The 27,354-nt window shown below is 41.4% G+C and overlaps 1 protein-coding gene across 1 annotated transcript; it reads left to right on the forward strand.

Moving 5' to 3' along the window:
• The first annotated feature begins 234 nt into the window (after positions 1-234).
• On the forward strand, positions 235-27,086 carry LOC110502297 (cytochrome P450 1B1). Its single transcript, XM_021580220.2, has 2 exons — positions 235-1,250; positions 21,643-27,086. The coding sequence occupies exons 1-2, from the start codon at positions 238-240 to the stop codon at positions 22,253-22,255; spliced, it is 1,626 nt and encodes a 541-aa protein (XP_021435895.2). The 5' UTR covers positions 235-237; the 3' UTR covers positions 22,256-27,086.
• Positions 27,087-27,354: the final 268 nt, after the last annotated feature.

A 27,354-nucleotide genomic window follows, 5' to 3' on the forward strand; every position in this document is an offset into this window, starting at 1 on the left:
AGACAAACTACAATTAACATCAGGCTGTTATTTTCTTAGAAGAAGCAACAAACGAACTGCAAGGTGGTGTTTATTTATTCCCGGTATTTTGTGCCATATTTTGCTCTGTAATAATATTTCCGCTAGACTATATTTGTGTCTCAAAATAATGATTTTTGGATTTACGTGTATTTTGCCCTATAATCAATTAATGATTTTTTTTATAGAACTAACTTATTGCTTTCTCTAGGCTCCATAATGGACTTGCAAGTCATATTCGAAGAGATGACTCGGCCAATGCCAAGGAGTATCGGCCTGCTATTGGCGTCTTTGACTTTTCTCTTTGCCATGCTCCTGTGGCGCAGGATCAGGCGGAGCTGGGAAGTACACAGCCCGCCTGGACCGTTCGCTTGGCCGGTCATTGGGAACGCAGTAGAGCTTGGCAACACTCCTCACCTCTATTTCTCTCGCATGTCACGGAAATATGGGGATGTCTTTCAAATCAAACTCGGCTGCCGGGACGTTGTGGTACTGAATTGCGACGCAATCAGGCAGGCGCTCATCAAAAAGGGATTTGATTTCGCAGGCAGACCTGACTTTGCCTCGTTTCAATATGTTTCCAATGGCGATGGCATTGCTTTTGGTACGTTTAGCGAATGGTGGAAAGTGCATCGAAAAGTGGCCCAATCTACTGTTCGGATGTTTTCTACCGGCAACATGCACACCAAAAAGGCCTTCGAAAACCATGTTGTCTGCGAAGTAAGGGAGCTGCTCCATATTTTCCTGGTAAAAACTAAAGAGCACCAATATTTCCAGCCGATGACATACTTGGTGGTATCAACCGCTAACGTAATGACCGCCGTGTGCTTTGGAAAGAGGTATTCATACGACGACGAAGAGTTTGCGCAAGTGGTGGGACGAAACTATCAATTCACCCAAACAGTGGGAGCTGGAAGCATCGTGGATGTTATGCCTTGGCTCCAGTATTTCCCCAACCCAATAAAAAACATATTTGAAAACTTTAAAGAGCTCAACCAGGAGTTCAGTAAATTTATCCTTAATAAAGTTGTCGAGCACCGAAAGACCATTCAGTCAAGCACCATCCGGGACATGACAGATGCTTTCATCATGGCATTGGACCATCCCAAGGACAGCTCACCAAGGGTCTCACCAGGCAAAGATTATGTGCCACCCACTATCGGTGATATTTTTGGAGCAAGCCAAGACACACTATCTACTGCTCTTCAGTGGATAATCCTGATACTTGTGAGGTAATACATATTAATTTTGAATCAGCTAAAGTGAAATGAAAGTACTATTTTTCTCACATGATATGTTCTGTTAACAATCACCTATGTGTAAAATTGAGAAAGCCCAACATGTAAAGTGAATAATTTATATGCGTAAAGTGGAGAAAACCTATGCCTAAAGTGGAGAAAGCTATTTTTTACTGGGACAATTACTTAACCTCCTAGTATGCCACCATCTCACAATCAACATAAAAAAAACGAAAGAGCACTTATGCTCTGCTCTTTCATTGTTGGTAGGGTCGATTCCTCATTGCTAGCTGGGTATAAAGTAAGGGATAAGAACGTTGCCAGCCAGTATGGAAATGAAACATTCAGAACTAACGACTGGGTCACGTCCATAAATACGGAGCAAAAAGACTGAACAACTGGGTCCCGTCTATGGCAACCAAACCAATAGAACAAATGACTAGCCGGCTTGGGTAGCAACACCAGATTAGTGTTGGGACAACATATAATGGAATGATGAAATAGTATGAATAAATTCATCAAAACAAAGTTTTTAATGAAAATATCTCAATCATTATCTGAATATGTTGGTAACCCATGTTTAAAAGTGATAATGCGATCGAATGTATCATTGGAGGATATATTGGCACGGTTTGCCGGCTCTTGACATCGTCTAGGGCCTAACAACAGCCATGCAAATATATCCTCAAAACACCGGGTTCTCTGCAATTACAGTGCATTCGGAAAGTATACAGACCCCTTGACTTTTTCCACATTTTGTTACGTTACAGCCTTATTCTAAAATTGATGAAATTGTTTTTTTTTACTCATCAATCTACACACAATACCCCATAATGTCAAAGCAAAATAAATTAAAAAACAACCGAAATATGACATTTACAGAAGTATTCAGACCCTTTACTCAGGAGTTTGTTGAAGCACTTTTGGCAGCGATTACGGTCTAGAGTCTTTTTGGGTAGAAAGCTACAAGCTTGGCACATCTGTATTTGGGGAGTTTCTCACATTGTTCTGTACAGATCCTCTCAAGCTCTGTCAGTTTGGATGGGGAGCGTCGCTGCACAGGTATTTTCAGGTTTCTCCAGAGATGTTTGATTGGGTTCAAGTCCGGGCCCTGGCGGGGCAACTCAAGGACATTCAGAGACTTGTCCCGAAGCGACTCCTGTATTGTATTGGCTGTATGCTTAGGGTCATTGTCCTGTTGGAAGGTGAACCTTTGCCACAGTCTGAGGTCCTGAGAGCTCTGGAGCAGGTTTTCATCAAGGATATCTTTGTACTTTGCTCTGTTCATCTTTCCCTCGATCCTGACTAGTCTCCCAGTCCCTGCCCCTGAAAACCATCCCCACAGCATGATGCTGCCATTACCATGCTTCACTGTAGGGATGGTGCCAGGTTTCCTCCAGAAGTGACGCTTGGCATTCAGGCCAAAGAGTTAAATCTAGGTTTCATCAGACCAGAGAATGTTGGTTGTTCAAAACTTCTTCCATTTAAGTATGATGGAGGCCACTGTGTTCAAGGGAGCTTTCAATGCAGCAGAATTATTTTGGTATCCTTCCCCAGATCTGTGCCTCGACATAATCCTGTCTCGGAGCTCTACAAACAATTCCTTCGACCTCATGACTTGGTTTTTGCTCTGACATGCACTGTCAATTGTGGGACCTTATGTAGACAATTGTGTGTATTTCCAAATCATGTCCAATCAATTGAATTTACCACAGGTTGACTCGAATGAAGCTGTAGAAACATCTCAAGGATGATCAATTGAAACAGGATGCACCTGAACTCAGTTTCGAGTGTTATAGCAAATGGTCTGAATACTTATGTAAATAAGGTATTTTTTAGATTTTGTTTATTGTTTTTGTTTATTTTTTATTTTAGGGGATAGATCCGTTTTAGTAGTGCAGATATATTGTAGATTCCATCAATGTAATTGTCTGCTTCATTTCGAATCCCGCATACATTTTTTTGTAAATATAGAAACATATCTTTTTGAAATATATTTTCCTTTCTTTTCCTCCCCTAACCCTACCACCCCTCAACTAATTTGAGTAAACTAATAAACAACACCACTTAGGCTTCTACTTCCAGCTTATACATACTATATACATTTTACAGACACAATTTATTTTACAATAGTTATATTTTGTTTGTTTTTAATTCCATCCTTCAGCTACCATCAACCCCTCCCATCTATGTCTGAAGCCCATCCAGTTTAATTTATATTTTGCCATGTATTTTTAACTGTGCTGTTTCACAAAAGTTTTGAACGTATATACATCTCTTAACACCATCCATTTTTATTTGTATTTGCCATATATTTTTCAACTGTGCTGTGATGTTTCACAAAAGTTCCAAACCTTTGTATTCTCATAGTTTCTACAGATTGTAAATTAAAGATAAACATTTTTGCTAAAAGTAGTATTATATTATTGATTGATTGATTATAACTTTTCAAATACCCCAGGAGTGCTATCTGCAGAGTTAGCTCCAGGTAAATGTTGCACTTCTTCAACCATTCATGGACCTGCGACCAAAAACAAGCTACATATGGACAGTACCAAAACAAATCATCTCTTCGCACCAAAATCTGCAGAGCTGGGATGGTTGTATCCCCCATATATATAACGTTCTATTGGTTACAATAATTTTGTATAATAATTTAAATAGATAAATTCAAAGTTTTGAATCTGGTGTTGTTTTGCATATCAGTTCATAAACTATGTGCCATGGAATCGGTACATCGAAAATCTCTTCCCAACTATTTTGCATTCTACAGTTTGTAGCACCTCTGCCAATTTTATGGTCCTTAAATGAAACTGGTATACTTTTTTATTTATCACAAATTTCTTTGAAAATCTTTAATGCAGGACTAACAGACAAGTTCCTTACTTTTTCCCGCTTCCACTTGCCTCTTCCATTTTTGTGGCAATGCTGCAATTAGTTGGTTGTAATTTTGGGTAGCACAGACATTTCCATATATTTTTGTTAGCTGCATGTGTGACATAACTCCACCAGTCCTATTTATGATAAAATTTACAAAGATTATACCTTTAAAAAAATAAATTTGTTGAAAAATAATGTTTTTTTGAATCAATTAGTTTAACCACAATATTTGCTGTATTATTTGTTCTGTCTTTTCTGACGGAGTGCTATATAAAAGGGAAGTAATCAGGGAGGTGATGAAGTCCAGGTGTGCCTAATGAGGCAATAATAATAATAATAATAATGCCAGGACCGGTGGTTACTAGACCGGCGATGTCGAGTGCTGAACAAGGGGAGCAGGAGTGGACGAAGAGGACAACGCTGGCCAGGAAGACGGCCCCAAGGACGAAGAGCGGGCCGGTCTGGACGGTGAAGGTGGAAATCTCTGATGAATTTGGGGTCTAGAATGTCGTCCACCGGAACCCAAAACCGCTCCTCTGGACTGTACCCCTCCCAGTCCACCAGGTACTGTAACCTACCTCCACGACATCTGGCGTTCAGGAGGGAACTGGCGGCATACGTGGGACTACCCTTGATGTCCAGGGGAGGCGGAGGGGTGGGAGACGGCATCAGCGAGGGGACCAGGAACCACCGGCCTGAGGAGGGAAACATGAAAAGAGGGTGAGATCCGGTAGTCATTGGGAAGCTGTAATTGGTAAGTTACCTCATTGACCCTCTGGAGGACCGGAACCACTCATCCATCGCAGGGGCTTTGGTTTGGCTCAAGGTCCACGGCGCCAGGCTGGTGCCCCAGGATGCACTGGAAGGTAGACAACCCCGTGGAGGAGTGAGAAAGTGAGTTCTGGGCGTACTCTGCCCAGGGAAGATACCGGGCCCACTTCCTCTGTGGGTCATGACTGTGACTCCTCAGCAACCTCCCCAGCACCTGGTTGGTCCTTTCCACCTGTATGTTGGACTGAGGCCGTTACCCGGATGTGATGCTCAATGTGACCCCCAGCTTCTCCATGAAGGCTCTCCATATATGTGATGTGAATTGGGGACCACGGGTGGCGACAAAGTCCTCCAGAAGGCCATAGTGCTGGTGTTTTGCAGGTACTATTTAATGAAGCTGCCAGTTGAGGAGATATGAGGTGTCTGTTTCTCAAACTAGACACTGTAATGTACTTGTCCTCTTGCTCAGTTGTGCACCGGGGCCTCCTACTCCTCTTTCTATTCTGGTTAGGGCCAGTTTGCGCTGTTCTGTGAAGGGAGTATTACACAGCGTTGTACGAGATCTTCAGTTTCTTGGCAATTTCTCACATGGAATATCCCTCATTTCTCAGAACAAGTATAGACTGACGAGTTTCAGAAGAAAGATATTTGTTTCTAGCCATTTTGAGCCTGTAATCGAACCCACAAATGCTGATGCTCCAGATACTCAACCTGTCTGAAGAAAGCCATTTTTATTGCTTCTTTAATCAGGACAACAGTTTTCAGCTGTGCTAACATAATTGCAAAAGGGTTTTCTGATAATGGGCATCTGTAGGCCTATGTAGATATTCCATTTTAAAAAATCTGCCATTTCTAGCAACAATAGTCATTTACAACATTAACAATGTCTACACTGTATTTCTGATCAATTTTATGTTATTTTAATGGACCAACAATTTGCTTTCCTTTAAAAAACAAGGACATTTCTATGTGACCCCAAACTTTTGAACGGTAGTGTAGGTCAACTGGAATATGACTAAAGAGTTTGTAGATCATCTATGAGGCTGTGGAGGGATCCAAATTATGGTTTAAAAAAAGCATGAATCATCAGCATACAATGACAACTTTGTTTTTAAGCCATTGATTTCTAACCCCTTGATATTATTGTTGAATCTGATTTTAATAGCTAACATTTAGATGGCCATAATAAATAGATATGGCGATAGTGGACAACCTTGTTTTACTCCTCTTGACAGTTTAATACTTTCAGAGAAGTAGACATTGTTTACTATTTTACACCTAGGGTTACTATTCATATTCATATTCATACTATTATTTATTTAACTAGGCAAGTCAGTTAAGAAAAAAATCTTATTTACAATGATGGCCTGCCCCTGCCAAACCCGGACGATGCTGGACCAATTGTGCTCCGAAATATTCCAGGCATACATTCCAGGCATCCCAGTCTTACTTTATCAAAAGCCTTTTCAGTGTCAGCTATGAAAACCAGGCCTGGTTTCCCATGTTTTTCATAATATTCTATTGTTTCCAGGACTTATATTATATTATCTCCAATGTATCGTCCATGTAAAAAACCTGTTTGATTACGATAAACAATATCTGACAATACCTTTTACATTTTATGCGCTATGGATTTGGAAGAATATTTGCATTACAACACTGAAGGGGCCTCCATTTTTTTTAAATGTACCGGATTTTCAGTAATAATGAAGTTAGATATTCTTGTTGAGCATTTTTTTAGGAGTGGTTAAAACATGCTAATAACAGTCCTCTGAGTATAACAAAACATGTTTATGTTATGTTTACGGGTATAACATCCAACCCTGGAGTTTTCCCAGGTTTTAAATGATTTAATTGCATCAAGAAGTTCCTCCTCTGTAATTTGGCCTTCACATGAGTCTTTCTGTATAGCTGTTAATTTTACATTATTAAAATAAATAAAATCCATACAGTTATCTTCGGTTGGTGGAGATGGAGGAGACTGAAATGAAAATGTGCTTAAAGTACTTTGATTCGTCTTTCAAAGTATTGTTTGGTAAATCATGGGTGACTCCATTTTTCACAAGTTTCAGTAAAACAAATTTGGTAGCATTTCTATGTTGAAGATTAAAAAATGTTTTGTTGATTTTTATCCCATGTTCCATCCAGTTCGCTTTATTTTTATAATATATTACAGTTGATCTTTCTTGAATAAGTTCCTCCGTTTCTTTTTGTTGTTCCTCTAACTTATTCTGTGCCTCTATAGTACAGTTTTATTGCTACTGTATCGATGTGTACTATTAGTTCTTCCATTTCCTTAATTAATATGGCTTCTTTTGACCAAAATTGCTTTTGTTTTAGATACAAGTACTGAATTGCATGGCCTCTAAAGGCACATTTAAAAGTGTCCCATACAATAAGGGGATCTGGTGTACCTATGTTATGTCCGGAAAAGTCTGTTATCATCCAATAAGCTTTGATTACATTTCCAATTTCCTCGCCCACGTGGATATTTTGTAAGAGTAATATATATCGCAATTATTTGATGGTCCGACTGCATTTTGTCCCCTATCAACACATTTTAAACTTTTGGTGCCAGTAAGAAGGACATAAGAAAGTAGTCAAGATGACAAGCTTGATTGAGCCTCCGCCATGTACAGTTGAAGTCGGAAGTTTACATACACCTTAGCCAAATACATTTAAACTCAATTTTTCACAATTCCTGACATTTAATTCTAGTAAAAATTCCCTGTCTTAGGTCAGTTAGGATCACCACTTTATTTTAAGAATGTGAAAGGTCAGAATAATAGTAGAGAGAGTTATTTATTTCAGCTTTTATTTCTTTCATCACATTCCCAATGGGTCAGAAGTTTACATACACTCAATTAGTATTTGGTAGCATTGTCTTTAAATTGCTTAACTTGGGTCAAAATTTTCAGGTAGCCTTCCAAAAGCTATCCACAATAAACCAAGATGGCGTAGCAGTGCAGATGTGGTTTGTCATCCTCTCGTTTACTTTTTGTATATATTTCAATTTATTTTTCAATCTTCTTTCCATTTTTAAATTAAATATACCTTCCGGTAACCTGCCTCACTCAATGTGACACGGATCCGCTATTTGTTTTAGACCTTATAGCCAGAACCTCCATCAGAAGCTAACCAGCTAATTAGCTACTAGCTATTTAGTCATTGTTAGCCACTGCTAGCAGCCTTTACCTTCTGCACAGGCACCAGCCGTTTTTTTAGCCAATTTTTTATTTCATTTTAGATAATACCTGCCAGCCTCGGACTGTTTTTCTCCACTACAATGCCGGATTCCTGCCGTAAACCCTGGACCATTACTCCTGATCATTGCCGCTAGCTAGCTGCCACAGAGTGACCCAGCCCCGAAGCTAGCCCTGAGCCAGGCCCCCCTCCCGGCCTACTCTGTGATCAACCGGCTACTCAGTTGTTGCCTCCTGGACTCTACCGCCAACACGGCTAGAATCCACTACTCCACCGGATACTTGCCGTAAGCTCTGGACCTTTGCATCGGATCATCGCTGCTAGCTAGCTGCTACCGAGTGGCTATAGTGGCTAACGCCCCTGCCCCGATGCTAGCACCAGGCTAAAGCCCCTGCCCGCGAGCCAGGCGCATCTCCCGGCTTCCAAAATAAATTACTACAACTACAATACCCCTTTCGCCATCTGGCCCAGACCCTTTGTCGACACAACGCCCCGCCGTACCACCACGACTGGTCTGCAGACGCAATTCCATCTGCTGTGCCCTCAACCGACCTTTGCCGGACATCGGAGCAGATGCTTCTACTTACCCGGGCCTGCTAACTTTAAACGCTGTGTCTCCCGCGTGCTAGCATGTTAACGACTACCCCGCGGCTTCCCTGTTCCATCTATTGCTGTTCACTGGACCCTATGATCGCTTGGCTACATAGCTGATGCCTGCTGGGCTGTTCATTAATCACGGTACTCCACTTTGTTTATTTTTTGTTTATCTGTCGGCCCTAGCCCCAAACTCAGACCCTGCGGGTAGTTAACCAACCCGCTCTGCCGATTCATTGCCACTTTACCTGTTGTTGTTGTCTTAGCTGATTAGCTGTTGTTGTCTTACACGTTGTTGTCTTAGTTAGCTCTCCCAATCAACACCTGTGATTGCTTTATGCCTCACTTTATGTCTCTCTCAAATGTCAATATGCCTTGTATACTGTTGTTGAGGATAGTTATCATTGTTTTAGTTTACTGCGGAGCCCCTAGTCCCACAACATGCCTCAGATACCTCCTTTGGCCAATCTCCCACACAGGCGGTGACCTCACCCAGCATAACCAGCGTGTCCAGAGATGCAACCTCTCTTATCATCTCTCAGTGCCTGTGCTTACCTCCACTGTATCTGCACCCCACCATACCCGTCTGCACATTATGCCCTGAATCTAATCTACCACGCCCAGAAATCTACTCTTTTTAATCTCTGTCCCCAATGCACTAGACGACCAGTTTTGATAGCCTTTAGCCGTACACTCATCCTACTCCTCCTCTGTTCCTCGGGTGACGTGGAGGTTAACCCAGGCCCTGCGTGTCCCCAGGCACTCTCATTTGTTGACTTCTGTAAACGAAAAAGCCTTGGTATCAGAAGCCTCCTCCCTAAGTTGGTTTTACTCACTGCTTTAGCACACTCCGCCAACCCTGATGTCCTTGCCATGTCTGAATCCTGGCTTAGGAAGGCCACCAAAAATTCTGAGATACCCAACTACAACATTTTCCATCAAGACAGAACTGCCAAAGGGGAAGGAGTTGCAATCTACAGCAGAGATAGCTTGCAAAGTTGTGTCATACTTTCCAGATCTATGCCCAAACAGTTCGAGCTTCAAATTTTAAAAATGAATCTCTCCAGAAATAAGTCTCTCACTGTTGCCACCTGTTATAGACCCCCCTCAGCTCCCAGCTGTGCCCTGGACATCATATGTGAATTGATTGCCCCTCATCTATCTTCAGCGTTTGTTCTGTAAGGTGACCTAAACTGGGATATGCTACAATTCGGCAGTCCTACAATCTAAGCTAGATGCCATCAATCTCACACATATTATCACGGAACCCACCAGGTAATACCCTGAATCCGTAAACATGGGCACCTTCATAGATATTATCCTGACCAACTTGCCCTCCAAATACACCTAAGCTGTTTTCAACCAGGATCTCAGCGATCACTGCCTCATTGCCTGCATACGCTATGGGTCCGCGGTCAAACGACCACCCCTCATCACTGTCAAATGCTCCCTAAAACACTTCAGCGAGCATGCCTTTCTAATTGACCTGGCCCGGGTATCCTGGAAAGATATTGACCTCATCCCATCAGTCCATGCCTGGTCGTTCTTTAAAAGTCTTCACTATCTTAAGCAAAAAATGTAGAACTAAGAACAGATGCTTTTGAGCCAATCAGTTGTGACAATTTTTATTTAACCAGGCAAGTCAGTTAAGAACAAATTCTTATTTTCAATGATGGCCTAGGAACAGTGGGTGCCTGTTCAGGGGCAGAACGACAGATTTGTACTGTGTCAGCTCGGGGGTTTGAACTTGCAACCTTCCGGTTACTAGTCCAACGCGCTAACCACTAGGCTACCCTGCCGCCCCACAATGTAGAGGTGGTATACAGAAGATAGCCCTATTTGTTAAAAGACCATAAAGTCCATATTATGTCAAGAACAGCTCAAATAAGCAAAGAAAAATTACAATCCATCATTACTTTCTTCAAGTAGGAACAGAAACAGATATAGCCCTTGGTTCACTCCAGACCTGACTGCCCTTGACCAGCACAAAAACATCATGTGGCGGACTGCACTAGCATCAAATAGTCCCCGCGATATGCAACTGTTCAGGGAAGTCAGGAAAAAAAATACATGCATTCAGTCAGGAAAGCAAAGGCTAGCTATTTCAAACAGAAATGTGCATCCTGTATCTCTAACTCCAAAAAGTTTTGGGACACTGTAAAGTCCATAGAGAACAAGAGCACCTCCTCCCAGCTGCCCACTGCACTGAGACTGAGACCAGCCATAAATCCATGATAATCGAAAATTTCAATAAGCATTTCTCTATGGCTGGCCATGCTTTCCTCCTGGCTACCCCGACACTGGCCAACAGCTCCACAACCCCCGCAGCTACTTTCCCGAGCCTCCCCAGCTTCTCCTTCACCCAAATCCAGATAGCAGATGTTCTGAAAGAGCTGCAAAACCTGCACCTGTACAAATCAGCATGGCTAGACAATCTGGACCCTCTCTTTCTAAAATTATCCGCCGCCATTGTTGCAACCCCTATTACCAGTCTGTTCAACCTCTCTTTCGTATCGTCCGAGATCCCTAAAGATTGGAAACCTGCCGCGGTCATTCCCCTCTTCAAAGGGGGTGACACTTTGAACAGTTGCATATCGCGGGGACAATTCGATGCTAGTGCAGTCCGCCACATTATGTTTTTGTGCTGGTCAAGGGCAGTTAAGTCTGGAGTGAACCAAAGGCTATATCTGTTCCTGTTCCCAAACTGTTATAGACCTATATCCATCCTGCCCTGCCTTTCTAAAGTCTTCGAAAGCCAAGATAATAAACAGATCACGAATCTCACTGTACCTTCTCCGGTGTTTCCGAGCTGGTCACGGGTGCACCTCAGCCATGCTCAAGTCACTAAACTATATCATAACCGCCATTGATAAAAGACAGTACTGTGCAGCCGTCTTCATCGACCTGGCAAAAGCTTTCGACTCTGTCAATCACCGTATTCTTATCGGCAGACTCAATAGCTTTGGTTTCTCAAATGACTGCCTCGCCTGGTTCACCAACTACTTCGCAGACAGAGTTCAGTGTGTCAAATCGGAGGGCCTGTTGTCCGGACCTCTGGCAGTCTCTATGAGGGTGCCACAAGGTTCAATTCTCGGGCCGACTCTTTTCTCTGTATATATCAACAATGTCGCTCTTGCTGCGGGTGATTCCCTGATCCACCTCTACACAGACGACACCATTCTGTATACATCTGGCCCTTCTTTGGACTATGTGTTAACAAACCTCCAAATGAACTTCAATGCCATACAACTCTCCTTCCATGGCCTCCAACTGCTCTTAAATGCAAGTAAAACTAAATTCATGCTCTTCAACCGATCGCTGCCCACACCTGCCCGCCCGTCCAGCATCACTACTCTGGACGGTTCTGACTTAGAATATATGGACAACTACAAATACCTAGGTGTCTGGTTAGACTGTAAACTCTCCTTCCAGACTCACATTAAGCATCTTCAATCCAAAATGAAATGTGGAATCGGCTTCCTATTTCGCAACAAAGCATCCTTCACTCATGCTGCCAAACATACCCTCGTAAAACGGACTATCCTACCGATCCTTGACTTTGGCGATGTCATTTACAAAATAGCCTCCAACACTCTACTCAGCAAATTGGATGCAGTCTATCACAGTGCCATCCATTTTGTCACCATATGTCACAAAAGCACCATATACTACCCAACACTGTGACCTGTATGCTCTTGTTGGCTGGCCCTCGCTTCATATTTGTTGCCAAACCCACTGGCTCCAGGTCATCTATAAGTCTTTCCTAGGTAAAGCCCCGCCTTATCTCAGCTCACTTGTCACCATAGCAGCACCCACCCGTAGCACATTCTCCAGCAGGTATATCACACTGGTCACCCCCAAAGCCAATTCTTCCTTTGGCTCCTTTCCATCCAGTTCTCTGCTGCCAATGACTGGAACGAACTGCAAAAATCACTGAAGCTGGAGACTCATATCTCCCTCACTAGCTTTAAGCACCACCTGTTAGAGCAGCTCACAGATCACTGCACCTGTACATAGCCCATCTGTAAATAACCCATCCAACTACCTCATCCCTCATACTGTGATTTTTTTTTTCTTCTCCTTTGCACCCCAGTATCTCTACTTGCACATTCATCTTCTGCACATCTATCACTCCAATGTTTAATTGCTATATTGTAATTATTTTGCCACTACAGCCTATTTATTGTCTTACCTCCCTCATCCTACCTCATTTGCACACACTGTATATATACTTTTTCTATTGTATTATTGACTGCATGTTTGATTATTTCATTTGTAACTCTGCGTTGTTGTTTGTGTCAAACTGCTTTGCTTTATGTTGGCCAGGTCGAAGATGTAAATGAGAACTTGTTCTCAACTAGCCTACCTGGTTAAATAAAGGTGAAATATATGTATATTTTTAATTATTAAACAAAAAGTGCAATTGCAAAAACTATCAAGCGCTATGATGAAACTGGCTCTCATGAGGACCGCCACAGGAAAGCAAGACCCAGAGTAATCTCTGCTGCAGAGGATAAGTTCACTAGAGTTACCAGCCTCACAAATTGCAGCCAAAATAAATGTTTGCCAGAGTTCAAGTAACAGACACATCTCGACATCAACTGAAGACTTTGTGAATCAAACCTTCATGGTCAAATTGCTGCAAAGAAACCACTACTAAAGGACACCAATAATAAGAAGAGACTTGCTTGGGCCAAGAAACACGAGCAATGGACATTAGACCAGTCCTTTGGTTTGATGAGTCCAAATTTTCAAGATATGGATCCAAACACCAGGGCTATTTGACCAAGAAGGAGAGTGGTGGAGTGCTGCATCAGATGACCTGGCCTCCACAATCACCCGACCTCAACCCAATTGAGATGGTTTGGGATTTGTTGGACCGCAGAGGGAAGGAAAAGCAGCCAACAAGTGCTCAGCATATGTGGGAACTCTTTCAAGACTGTTGGAAAAGCATTCCAGGTGGTTGAGAGAATTCCGAGAGTGTGCAAAACTTTCATCAACGCAAAGGATGGCTACTTTGAAGAATCTAAAATCTAAAATATATTTTGATTTGTTTAACACTTTGATTACTACATGATTCCATATGTGCTATTTCATAGTTTTGATCTCTTCACTATTATTCTACAATATACAAAATAGTAATAATAAAGAATAACCGTTAAATGAGTAGGTGTATCCAAACTTTTGACTGGTACTGTATATTTTCAAAGAAGCATGTTTCATCGTTATTTGGACCATATAGATTAATGAGCTGTATCTGTTTATGGTCCAATAACATACTTAAAATCATCCATCTACCTTGCAGATCTGTTTGGACAATTTGCACATTTGGATAAAAATTCTTGTTTATAAATTTAATCACCCATTTTGTGTTTCTTTGCACATGGGAGAAATCCTTTTTCCACACAACTTCATCTAAAATTGTTGCGAGTTTCCTGTAAACAGTAGATATTATTTTCCTTGTCTTTTAGCCAGGTAAATACTGATCGTCTTTTCTTATTATCTGCTAAGCCATTACAATTATAGCTGGCTATACTTATTTCACCATTTACCATACTGAGATACAAACTTAAATTCTATTTATCATTATATACAGTGCCTTGCGAAAGTATTCGGCCCCCTTGAACTTTTCGACCTTTTGCCACATTTCAGGCTTCCAACATAAAGATATAAAACTGTATTTTTTTGTGAAGAATCAACAACAAGTGGGATACAATCATGAAGTGGAACGACATTTATTGGATATTTCAAACTTTTTTAACAAATCAAAAACTGAAAAATTGGGCGTGCAAAATTATTCAGCCCCCTTAAGTTAATATTTTGTAGCGCCACCTTTTGCTGCGATTACAGCTGTAAGTCGCTTGGGGTATGTCTCTATCAGATTTGCACATCGAGAGACTGACATTTTTTCCCATTCCTCCTTGCAAAACAGCTCGAGCTCAGTGAGGTTGGATGGAGAGCATTTGTGAACAGCAGTTTTCAGTTCTTTCCACAGATTCTCGATTGGATTCAGGTCTGGACTTTGACTTGGCCATTCTAACACCTGGATATGTTTATTTTTGAACCATTCCATTGTAGATTTTGCTTTATGTTTTGGATCATTGTCTTGTTGGAAGACAAATCTCCGTCCCAGTCTCAGGTCTTTTGCAGACTCCATCAGGTTTTCTTCCAGAATGGTCCTGTATTTGGCTCCATCCATCTTCCCATCAATTTTAACCATCTTCCCTGTCCCTGCTGAAGAAAAGCAGGCCCAAACCATGATGCTGCCACCACCATGTTTGACAGTGGGGATGGTGTGTTCAGGGTGATGAGCTGTGTTGCTTTTACGCCAAACATAACGTTTTGCATTGTTGCCAAAAAGTTCAATTTTGGTTTCATCTGACCAGAGCACCTTCTTCCACATGTTTGGTGTGTCTCCCAGGTGGCTTGTGGCAAACTTTAAACGACACTTTTTATGGATATCTTTAAGAAATGGCTTTCTTCTTGCCACTCTTCCATAAAGGCCAGATTTGTGCAATATACGACTGATTGTTGTCCTATGGACAGAGTCTCCCACCTCAGCTGTAGATCTCTGCAGTTCATCCAGAGTGATCATGGGCCTCTTGGCTGCATCTCTGATCAGTCTTGGATACCTGGATATGTTTATTTTTGAACCATTCCATTGTAGATTTTGCAAAGTTCAAGGGGGCCGAATACTTTCGCAAGGCACTGTATGTTGGTAAACTTACTATTAAAAAATGCCATAGTAATTGAGTGTCCATATAGCTGTACCATGATATTTGCATTGCTACTAAGTAAACCTTCAATTTTCATCCACTATTCCACCCGCTAGACCCCCCCACCCCCCATCGGCAGACCATCTATGTCCCCCCGGATCCCAGGGCCCCGAGAGACCGGGACCCATCCTTCGAAAGAACACAGTACCACTCACAGAACAGAAGTAGATCAACCCCCAAAAACATTTCCAATGCCCTCACCTCGATTTGTATTATATATAGTTATCAATATAAATATTTATATTTATTTATATATATAAATAAAAATGAACTCCCCATGGGTTACTGCAGCTATTGTTGCCAGCATTGCCACTACCTGGGTGGAGGCACCCCGCCGGAATCCCCACCGGCTAGGTACAAGGTCGTCAAGTTTCTCATTAGCAGCTTTGAGAAATTCCTTGTATATTATACTCGCCCATCAGGGGGCTTTGGCTTTGTAAGACCCACTCTGCCAGGCAGGCCCAGAATCTTGAGGGGTTGGTACTGCTTTAGTGGGTCCATAAAACAGATAAGGCCTTCTCCTTATGGGTCGTATGGGTCGTTCAGGTGTGTGTCTAGGGTATAGGGTTGGGGACCGTTCCATCATGATAGAACAGTAAATAACTCAACTATATTAATCATTTATTAAAAAAAAAATGTATATCCAATATCTGCACAAAATTGAAAGCTCTCTCTTACAACCCCTGCTCACAGACACACATGGGCTTAGGTATTCGCTCCCATTTTCCAAACACAAAAACACACACCCCACCTTGCATCACAATACACCCACACATACCCACATACTGTGCTTTCTACAGTGCCTTGCGAAAGTATTCGGCCCCCTTGAACTTTTCGACCTTTTGCCACATTTCAGGCTTCCAACATAAAGATATAAAACTGTATTTTTTTGTGAAGAATCAACAACAAGTGGGATACAATCATGAAGTGGAACGACATTTATTGGATATTTCAAACTTTTTTAACAAATCAAAAACTGAAAAATTGGGCGTGCAAAATTATTCAGCCCCCTTAAGTTAATATTTTGTAGCGCCACCTTTTGCTGCGATTACAGCTGTAAGTCGCTTGGGGTATGTCTCTATCAGATTTGCACATCGAGAGACTGACATTTTTTCCCATTCCTCCTTGCAAAACAGCTCGAGCTCAGTGAGGTTGGATGGAGAGCATTTGTGAACAGCAGTTTTCAGTTCTTTCCACAGATTCTCGATTGGATTCAGGTCTGGACTTTGACTTGGCCATTCTAACACCTGGATATGTTTATTTTTGAACCATTCCATTGTAGATTTTGCTTTATGTTTTGGATCATTGTCTTGTTGGAAGACAAATCTCCGTCCCAGTCTCAGGTCTTTTGCAGACTCCATCAGGTTTTCTTCCAGAATGGTCCTGTATTTGGCTCCATCCATCTTCCCATCAATTTTAACCATCTTCCCTGTCCCTGCTGAAGAAAAGCAGGCCCAAACCATGATGCTGCCACCACCATGTTTGACAGTGGGGATGGTGTGTTCAGGGTGATGAGCTGTGTTGCTTTTACGCCAAACATAACGTTTTGCATTGTTGCCAAAAAGTTCAATTTTGGTTTCATCTGACCAGAGCACCTTCTTCCACATGTTTGGTGTGTCTCCCAGGTGGCTTGTGGCAAACTTTAAACGACACTTTTTATGGATATCTTTAAGAAATGGCTTTCTTCTTGCCACTCTTCCATAAAGGCCAGATTTGTGCAATATACGACTGATTGTTGTCCTATGGACAGAGTCTCCCACCTCAGCTGTAGATCTCTGCAGTTCATCCAGAGTGATCATGGGCCTCTTGGCTGCATCTCTGATCAGTCTTGGATACCTGGATATGTTTATTTTTGAACCATTCCATTGTAGATTTTGCAAAGTTCAAGGGGGCCGAATACTTTCGCAAGGCACTGTATGTTGGTAAACTTACTATTAAAAAATGCCATAGTAATTGAGTGTCCATATAGCTGTACCATGATATTTGCATTGCTACTAAGTAAACCTTCAATTTTCATCCACTATTCCACCCGCTAGACCCCCCCACCCCCCATCGGCAGACCATCTATGTCCCCCCGGATCCCAGGGCCCCGAGAGACCGGGACCCATCCTTCGAAAGAACACAGTACCACTCACAGAACAGAAGTAGATCAACCCCCAAAAACATTTCCAATGCCCTCACCTCGATTTGTATTATATATAGTTATCAATATAAATATTTATATTTATTTATATATATAAATAAAAATGAACTCCCCATGGGTTACTGCAGCTATTGTTGCCAGCATTGCCACTACCTGGGTGGAGGCACCCCGCCGGAATCCCCACCGGCTAGGTACAAGGTCGTCAAGTTTCTCATTAGCAGCTTTGAGAAATTCCTTGTATATTATACTCGCCCATCAGGGGGCTTTGGCTTTGTAAGACCCACTCTGCCAGGCAGGCCCAGAATCTTGAGGGGTTGGTACTGCTTTAGTGGGTCCATAAAACAGATAAGGCCTTCTCCTTATGGGTCGTATGGGTCGTTCAGGTGTGTGTCTAGGGTATAGGGTTGGGGACCGTTCCATCATGATAGAACAGTAAATAACTCAACTATATTAATCATTTATTTAAAAAAAAATGTATATCCCATATCTGCACAAAATTGAAAGCTCTCTCTTACAACCCCTGCTCACAGACACACATGGGCTTAGGTATTCGCTCCCATTTTCCAAACACAAAAACACACACCCCACCTTGCATCACAATACACCCACACATACCCACATACTGTGCTTTCTACAGTGCCTTGCGAAAGTATTCGGCCCCCTTGAACTTTGCGACCTTTTGCCACATTTCAGGCTTCAAACATAAAGATATAAAACTGTATTTTTTTTGTGAAGAATCAACAACAAGTGGGACACAATCATGAAGTGGAATGACATTTATTGGATATTTCAAACTTTTTTAACAAATCAAAAACTGAAAAATTGGGCGTGCAAAATTATTCAGCCCCTTTACTTTCAGTGCAGCAAACTCTCTCCAGAAGTTCAGTGAGGATCTCTGAATGATCCAATGTTGACGTAAATGACTAATGATGATAAATACAATCCACCTGTGTGTAATCAAGTCTCCGTATAAATGCACCTGCACTGGGATAGTCTCAGAGGTCCGTTAAAAGCGCAGAGAGCATCATGAAGAACAAGGAACACACCAGGCAGGTCCGAGATACTGTTGTGAAGAAGTTTAAAGCCGGATTTGGATACAAAAAGCTTTCCCAAGCTTTAACCTGTCTACGATACTGGTTCCCAATTGGGAATCAACCCTCCCACGTTCAGCTGAAACGGTGGCGCATGGAACGCAAAAATATTCTTAAAAATATTTAACCTCCACACATTAACAAGTCCAATAGCTCAAATGAAAGATAAACACCTTGTTCATCTAGCCAGCAAGTCAGATTTCTAAAATGTTTTACGGCGAAAACATAGCACATATATATGTAAAACCACCACCAGACACAGCTCATTTGAATAGCCAAAACATGCAATCAACAAACGCAGGATTAAAAAATAAATCGCTCACTAACCTTTTGAAAATCTTCATCAGATGACAGTAATATGACATGTTACACAGTACATTTTTTTTTTTTCAATAATATGCCATTTATATCCATAAATGTCCATTTACAGTGAGTTCACGTTCAGAAATTACTCAAAAATGCCCGCAGGAAATCTATGTAGCGCGGCAAGATAACGTAAATAGACATCATAAACTTTGACTAAATATACATGTTCTACATATAGTTAGAAAGATACACTGCTTCTTTATGCAACCGCTGTGTTAGATTTATTTTTAACGTTACAGAAATCGCACACTATTCCATATGCTGAGACAGCGCTCAGTTCCAAGCTACATTTCTACGTAATGTTGGAGTCAACAGAAACACAGATTTAAGCATAAATATTCCCTTACCTTCGATGGTCTTCGTTCAGAATGTTCTGGAAGGCTTCATACTTACCCAATACATCGTTTGGTTTCAAGTCTTGCGTCTTTGTATTAGCTACTGCTAATAACATCAGCTCAAATGCACCCAAAACGTCCTCTGGTCCGGAAAAGTTGCGCATCAAAACTTCAAAATTACATATTATATGTCGACTAAACAGGTCAAACTAAGTGCAGAAGCAAGCTTTATGATGTTTTAGACACGCAAAACAAACTTCAATTCAATCGGCCATCGTCTGCCCTTCTCCTGAGTGCTGGAACAAAGGAATGGCTGGGACCAATTCGCGTCCATACGCACAGCCTATTCTCTCGTGGCACGCACTAATTTCACTCCCATAGGGTCAATTCTCGCGCGATTTGAACGATTCAAAGCTCTACTGAAAGAGGACATCTAGCGGAAGAGATAGAAAGTGTCCCCAGAATCATAACTGGTTGGGAAGGGTGGGGGCCATGACGTCAAAGTTGCTCCAACTTTCATGGCCACAAAAACTAGTTTGGAAGAATGCCTGCCCTGTGAGTTCTGCTATACTTACAGACACAATTCCAACGGTTTTAGAATCTTTAGAGTGTTTTCTATCCAATAATAATTTTTATTTGCATATATTAGCAATTTTTGACAGATTTTTTTTCCAGTTTACTAGGGGTACCCAATCTCTCCAAAGGGGGCGTATGTCTGCCATATCCTTATCCCAAGGAGCACTGTGCAAGCGATAATATTGAAATGGAAGGAGTATCAGACCACTGCAAATCTACCAAGACCTGGCCGTCCCTCTAAACTTTCAGCTCATACAAGGAGAAGACTGATCAGAGATGCAGCCAAGAGGCCCATGATCACTCTGGATGAACTGCAGAGATCTACAGCTGAGGTGGGAGACTCTGTCCATAGGACAACAATCAGTCGTATATTGCACAAATCTGGCCTTTATGGAAGAGTGGCAAGAAGAAAGCCATTTCTTAAAGATATCCATAAAAAGTGTCGTTTAAAGTTTGCCACAAGCCACCTGGGAGACACACCAAACATGTGGAAGAAGGTGCTCTGATCAGATGAAACCAAAATTGAACTTTTTGGCAACAATGCAAAACGTTATGTTTGGCGTAAAAGCAACACAGCTCATCACCCTGAACACACCATCCCCACTGTCAAACATGGTGGTGGCAGCATCATGGTTTGGGCCTGCTTTTCTTCAGCAGGGACAGGGAAGATGGTTAAAATTGATGGGAAGATGGATGGAGCCAAATACAGGACCATTCTGGAAGAAAACCTGATGGAGTCTGCAAAAGACCTGAGACTGGGACGGAGATTTGTCTTCCAACAAGACAATGATCCAAAACATAAAGCAAAATCTACAATGGAATGGTTCAAAAATAAACATATCCAGGTGTTAGAATGGCCAAGTCAAAGTCCAGACCTGAATCCAATCGAGAATCTGTGGACAGAACTGAAAACTGCTGTTCACAAATGCTCTCCATCCAACCTCACTGAGCTCGAGCTGTTTTGCAAGGAGGAATGGGAAAAAAATGTCAGTCTCTCGATGTGCAAAACTGATAGAGACATACCCCAAGCGACTTACAGCTGTAATCGCAGCAAAAGGTGGCGCTACAAAGTATTAACTTAAGGGGGCTGAATAATTTTGCACGCCCAATTTTTCAGTTTTTGATTTGTTAAAAAAGTTTGAAATATCCAATAAATGTCGTTCTACTTCATGATTGTATCCCACTTGTTGTTGATTCTTCACAAAAAAATACAGTTTTATATCTTTATGTTGGAAGCCTGAAATGTGGCAAAAGGTCGCAAAGTTCAAGGGGGCCGAATACTTTCGCAAGGCACTGTATGTCCTCTGTTTGCTGTGTTTTCATCCCTACCATGTTGATTCTGAGTACTTTTTTTATTTGCAAAAATGTTTAAAAAAATGTTTTCGCTTTATTGTTATGGGGTATTGTTTGCAGATTAATGCGGCCATTTTTTGTATTTAATCCATTTTAGAATAAAGCTGTAATGTCACAAAATGTGGAAATAACCTGTAACCTGCAGCCCATAGTTACCCACCAAAAAGTATTTATCACTACTGTATTGAGAATGCCCTCAGTGTTGAAATAGAGGTTAGCTTCTCAATAGGAAATTATTTAGGAAATTATTGAATTACCTGTGATCTGAGTGTTCACCTTTGACCTTTTCCTATATAGGTTTCCTCATATTCAGCTGCGTCTCCAGGAGGAAGTAGACAAAGTGGTCGACCGGAGCCATCTGCCCATCATCGAGGACCTGTCCCAGTTGCCTTACGTGATGGCCTTCATCTACGAAATGATGCGCTTTACCAGCTTCGTGCCGCTCACCATCCCCCACAGCACCATCACTGACACCACCATCATGGGCTACACCATCCCCAAGGACACAGTGATCTTCATCAACCAGTGGTCCAGCAACCACGACCCCACCAAGTGGACACACCCGGAGACCTTTGACCCTCTGCGCTTCCTGGATCAGGACGGCTCACTGAACAAAGACCTGGCCAGCAGCGTGCTCATCTTCTCCTTGGGAAAGCGGCGGTGCATCGGAGAGGAACTGTCAAAGATGCATCTGTTCCTATTTACAGCATTGCTGGTGCACCAGGCCCACTTTAGTCCCGACCCAGACAAGCCGCCCACCATTGACTACACCTACGGACTAACCCTGAAGCCCAATAACTTCTCCATAGCAGTCAGTCTACGGGACAGCATGGAAGTCCTGGAGAAGGCTAGTCAAAAGCCCCTCTATGGGGGGACTCAGGAGGACACAGTCAACTCCAGATCAGACTGAGAATAGAGTCACTAAATTAAGCTTGAAAGAAAAAAACTCTGAAGAAGATTAATGAGCTGCAGTTCATCCTCATGTGCCATCAGATATCAGCTACTATATAGTTATTATAAATGTATTTATGATCTGAATGTAACGGATGTCACCAGGGACGGACCTGGACGTTCTGCTGCCCTAAGCGAGACAAAAATCTGCCGCCCCCTTGCTATCCCCGCTAAACTATGTACAGCAGTGGTCGGCAAAAGGTTATGCCTTGGGCAACAAAAAAAATGTCTCACCTGAAAGTCGGAGGAACAGAACATAATAGCAGCCCAATTCATAGGGCTACACTACAAATTAAATAAAAATGTTAACACATCTAGTTAGTAGGCAATATAATGAGTTCAATGTCATTAACATAGCCTAATATGATTTCATTGATAAAATCACCAATGTCTCTATTCAATTCGTTTGTCATATTTCTGTGTGCTTTGATTGGGGAAAAACATATTGCAATCAAAAGAAAGTAGTGAAAATATAGTGAATAGTGAAATATAGTGAAAATATAAGTTTCAGGGAAGAATGGACAGAGAAATAGGCTATCTTACCTTACTTATTCTTAATGTCAAACAGCTGTTTGCAAATAATTAAATCTTAGACATCCTTATGAATCTAAGCATGGCACTTTCAAAAGTTACCTTTCCATGCAGCTCTACCTACGCAGAAAAATATAGGCTTCAACTGTTGGCTACTCCTCCATTGCGTAACCCAAGAACAGAAGTGCTTCCCTAAAAGCTGCCTGGGTTACAACAAACATATATTTTCAGAGAGTGAAAATGACAATTAATAGGGACAGACTTTAGGGACAGAATAGCAACGTCAATGTGTTTGTCTCCTTGAATATTATAGGCTGCAGCTCCGCTTCAGAATGTCATAGAGAGGAATCAATATATCCCAATATGCATCGGAGTCATGTCTTTCGCGGGCATTTTAAAGCTTGTTTCTACCATAAGGCCTCACAGAGTTAAGCATCGTTATAGAACCCTTTATATAATCTGGATACTTTTTATTCATATATTTCAAAACATAAAGCAAACAACATATATCCTTTTTGCCATTTTCTTTAACAAATGGTATGGGATACCCTCACTCAATTTGAGCCCAAACACACAAACACACCAAGCCACACCCAGACACGTTATTTAAGGAGTTATTTAAGGAGTGCATGCGTATTGGAGGATTTGGCTATACCGACATCTATGCATAGCATAATTGTGTTAGGTCGGCCTATCACGTTTTTGAATAGGACGAAATAGGCTCCAATTATATATGTAATTCTATGATTAGGGCCATAAAAAATGTTGGTGGGCGCGTGCACATATATGAGGTCCCTTACCGGGTAGAAAGGACTTTTACTTTAACCCCTGCATCGGAGAGTTACAATGTTGCAATCACTATGCAGCCAGCTGCCTATAGGAGAAAACCGAGTTTCTTACTAATAATTTGCCACCTCTTATCACACATGGCACGACCCCACAATTGTTACAATTAGAATAAAAATAACACTTTTATTTAACATATTTAACATATCATTTAATATTACTGTAGAACTGTAAAAAGAGAGATCGTTTGAGCTCTTCATAAATGCATGGTGGGCCTCGTTTCGCTGGAGCAGTGTAAAATAAGCTTTCTGTCACTGACCCAGCTGTGACAAATTTTGTTTATTTACATATCGGATTTGATTGTCCAACATCAGTTTAAACATTTCTTCATTTTGTGGCCCGCCTAGAATGGCCTCTGCTGCATTGCAGTAAGTGATATTTTCTCTGGGCAGCTGTCCATGGTTCTGAAATCAAATCAAAGCTACACAGAATTTCCACAAACTTCAGAAAGTTGCCATTATTTGGCTCGTTCAGCCTGCCGGTGGTCCCACGTAGCGCAATGTTCTGGGTGGCCAATATGCGTATCAAGGCCTCTGCAGCACCTGTAGGGCTTGGGCATTAATAGTTTGCTTGAACACCAGACTGATCTCCAGCTCGTTCCACCTCTGAAAAATATCTAGGCGGTCATGCGACTTCTCGGGCGAGCTGAGGAGGTGGCACAGATTCTTCCAGTCCCTGGTTCCATCCCTGACCAGTGTAGATTTGTACTCGTGCGAGAAAAAAAACAGAAAGCTGCATTGTTTTTGCTTGGAATAAAAGAGCCATGGTCTCGCCCCTCTCTCCCCGTTCGCCATTATCCTATCGTATTGTGCCCCCGAAAATATTCGTTGCCCCTCATCTCTTTGGAAATTCCACTCCTTATCTTGATGTGGCCCAGCCTGCACTAACATATCCCGTAAATATGTTTTTTGTTGTTGTCTGGGAGTCGGATTTAGCATCACTGTCATCCGAGACATGGCGCGACAAATCTGAGTTGGGGTCCCACATAGTTGAGTCTCCGCTGACATTGTTTGGAGGTTTGGCTAGACTGGTGCGACAATCTGTTCTTGTCCACCCAGAGAGCTGTCATCATCGGTGGAAGTGGATGGCTCTGACTCCTCCGGCTCGCCTTCTTCTCTGCTAGAACCAGAGAACGGGGGCTCGTCTGTCTCTGTGAATTTATGGCCTGTCCTTGGAGGTTTGCAGTGTGGGTGCAATAATTGAATAACATGGATTTCTACATTTATTTTGCGACGCTCGCGACGTGTCCGGTCTGGTCAGCAGTGAGTTTCACACATCCCCATGTACTACATGAACACTATTTTCATACATCTATATTTTCTTTGTTTTACGGGATATCACGCAAATAACTATGGATCATATTTTTTTAAATCAAAATTGCACAAGTATTGGCATATATTTTACTGGAACCTGACATAACATACAGTAGCTTGCAGTGGGGGAAATGGTCTGTTCTTACACACAGCCAATTGGCCACTTCAGTAACTATATTTTCTGACATACTGACTGGAGTTGATTCAGTCTCTTCACTTGCATCCACCATCTCAACAAGTACCTTGTGTACCTTTTATGTCCCGAATATATCTCTAAATAAGGTCAATATGATACATTTTAATTTGCATATTTGGCACTAGCCCCAAAAAAACCAGGAAATTCAAATGCGCAGCCCTTTCCTAAATTTGACATGCATTATGCACTAAAGTTTTACAGCAAACTCAGCTTATTATACCTGCTACTGCTATTGATATGCATACGGTGTAAAACATTTGAAGTTGAATAAACGTTTAAAAAATCAAGGCAACCAGCTGCAACACGATTATAATATGATATTAAACAAAAAACACATTTTGGTAGTAATAACTTTTGTAACAATATTAACAAAAATATGTGATTTGACCAAGGAGAGTTCAATTTCTTTCCTCAACTGTGCTATAACAACACTGATTGGATGGACCAAGTAAGTGGTCAGACTTTACTTTGCTTAGGCCTTATACCTGAGTAACTAATTACCAATGTAACTATCTTGTACTTACTAGTACTTACTAACAGGCTAGTAAGTACTAGTAGTTACATGTAGTTATGCAGTACTACGTTATCCTGTTTCCTTTTGAAAAACAGAATTTGCAATAGTAAGTAGACTACTTGCAAACCTGTACTTACATACATATCTAAACGTATTTCCGTCACAGCTACACTGGAATAAGGCCATAATAGTTATGTGCTTCTGAATGCTGATTAACTTCTATTTTGTTACAGATCCATACTCTGTTCCAATAGGAAAGGCAAGGGTGCACTGTAACAGAAACCTGTAAATTATACAGAAATGTGTTGTATTATCAACAGTCACGTTTTTACTGCAGCATACTGTACATTATGGTGCATTGTGGGAAAATGTTGTGGGCGGGGAAATAATTGCTGTATTTTGAATGATACAGTACTTCTACCCCCCAAAATACAGTACTGTAGCGTATCTTTGGAATGCCAAAAACCGCTAGTGGGCTCCCGAGTGGTGCAGCGGTCTAAGGCACTGCATCTCAGTACTAGAGACTCACTACAGACCCTGGTTTGATTCCAGGCTGTATCACAACCAGCAGTGATTGGGAGTCCCATAGGGCAGCGTCGTCATTGTAAATAAGAATTTGTTCTTAACTGATTTGCCTAGTTAAATAAAGGTTAAATAAATACAAAATAGTGGGTGCATGGTATTGTTGTTTCTTGGGTATTAACATATTTTGAGGCGTGCCTTGTAAGATGCTATATATGATGTACCTGTGAGTGAGAATGCTGTACCAACGTAACTCCTATGTGGTTATAGTGACCCATCAATTTAAAATGTATTGGGGACAGATTGAAGTGGCAGAAATTCTTAAACTTTAAATGGTTTGGTCCCTTTTGCCCTGTAGTAGCTGCCAGTTTGGAAGAATTTGTTAAGGCCACTAGATGTGCAAGCGATATAAAGAACCAAATATCAATTAATATGCTGTAATGTTTGTAAAAACTTTACCTAGCAGCCAACCTGCTTGCACCAATTCCTTGTAATTACAGTAAAACACTGTACAATACAAAGTACTCCCCTCAATTAATTTCATTAATTCATGAATCTATTCATTTTTTACAATATAATACAGTACATTTTCTGGTATTACTGTGTGTCATTACATAGTACTTCCTTTTAAACCATATTTATATTGCAGAAGGTGTACTGTAATATGAAATAATGAACTTTACTTGCCACAAGCTGCTTGTAAACTACTGTCAATTTCACAGTAACACCTTTACAGTGTTACTAAGTGTACATTGTTTGCAAATGTAGCCTGTGTCTGTGAATTGCTGTAACATAAAGTACCAGTCAAAAGTTTGGACACACCTACTTAATTCAGGGTTTTTCTTTATTTGTACTATTTACTACATTGTAGAATAATAGTGAAGACATCAAAACTATGAAATAACACATATGGAATCATGTAGTAACCAAAAAAGTGTTAAACAAATCAAAATATATGTTATATTCTTCAAAGTAGCCACCCTTTGCCTTGGAATTCTCTCAACCAGCTTCATGAGGTAGTCACCAATCAGTTGTGTTGTGTTGGTTGGTGTACAGAAGATTGCCCTATTTGGCAAAAGACCAAGTCCATATTATGGCAAGAACAGCTCAAATAAGCAAAGAGAAACAACGAATGA

The sequence above is a fragment of the Oncorhynchus mykiss genome, chromosome 23 (assembly GCF_013265735.2).
Source record: "Oncorhynchus mykiss isolate Arlee chromosome 23, USDA_OmykA_1.1, whole genome shotgun sequence".
In the NCBI taxonomy this organism is placed as follows: domain Eukaryota; kingdom Metazoa; phylum Chordata; class Actinopteri; order Salmoniformes; family Salmonidae; genus Oncorhynchus; species Oncorhynchus mykiss.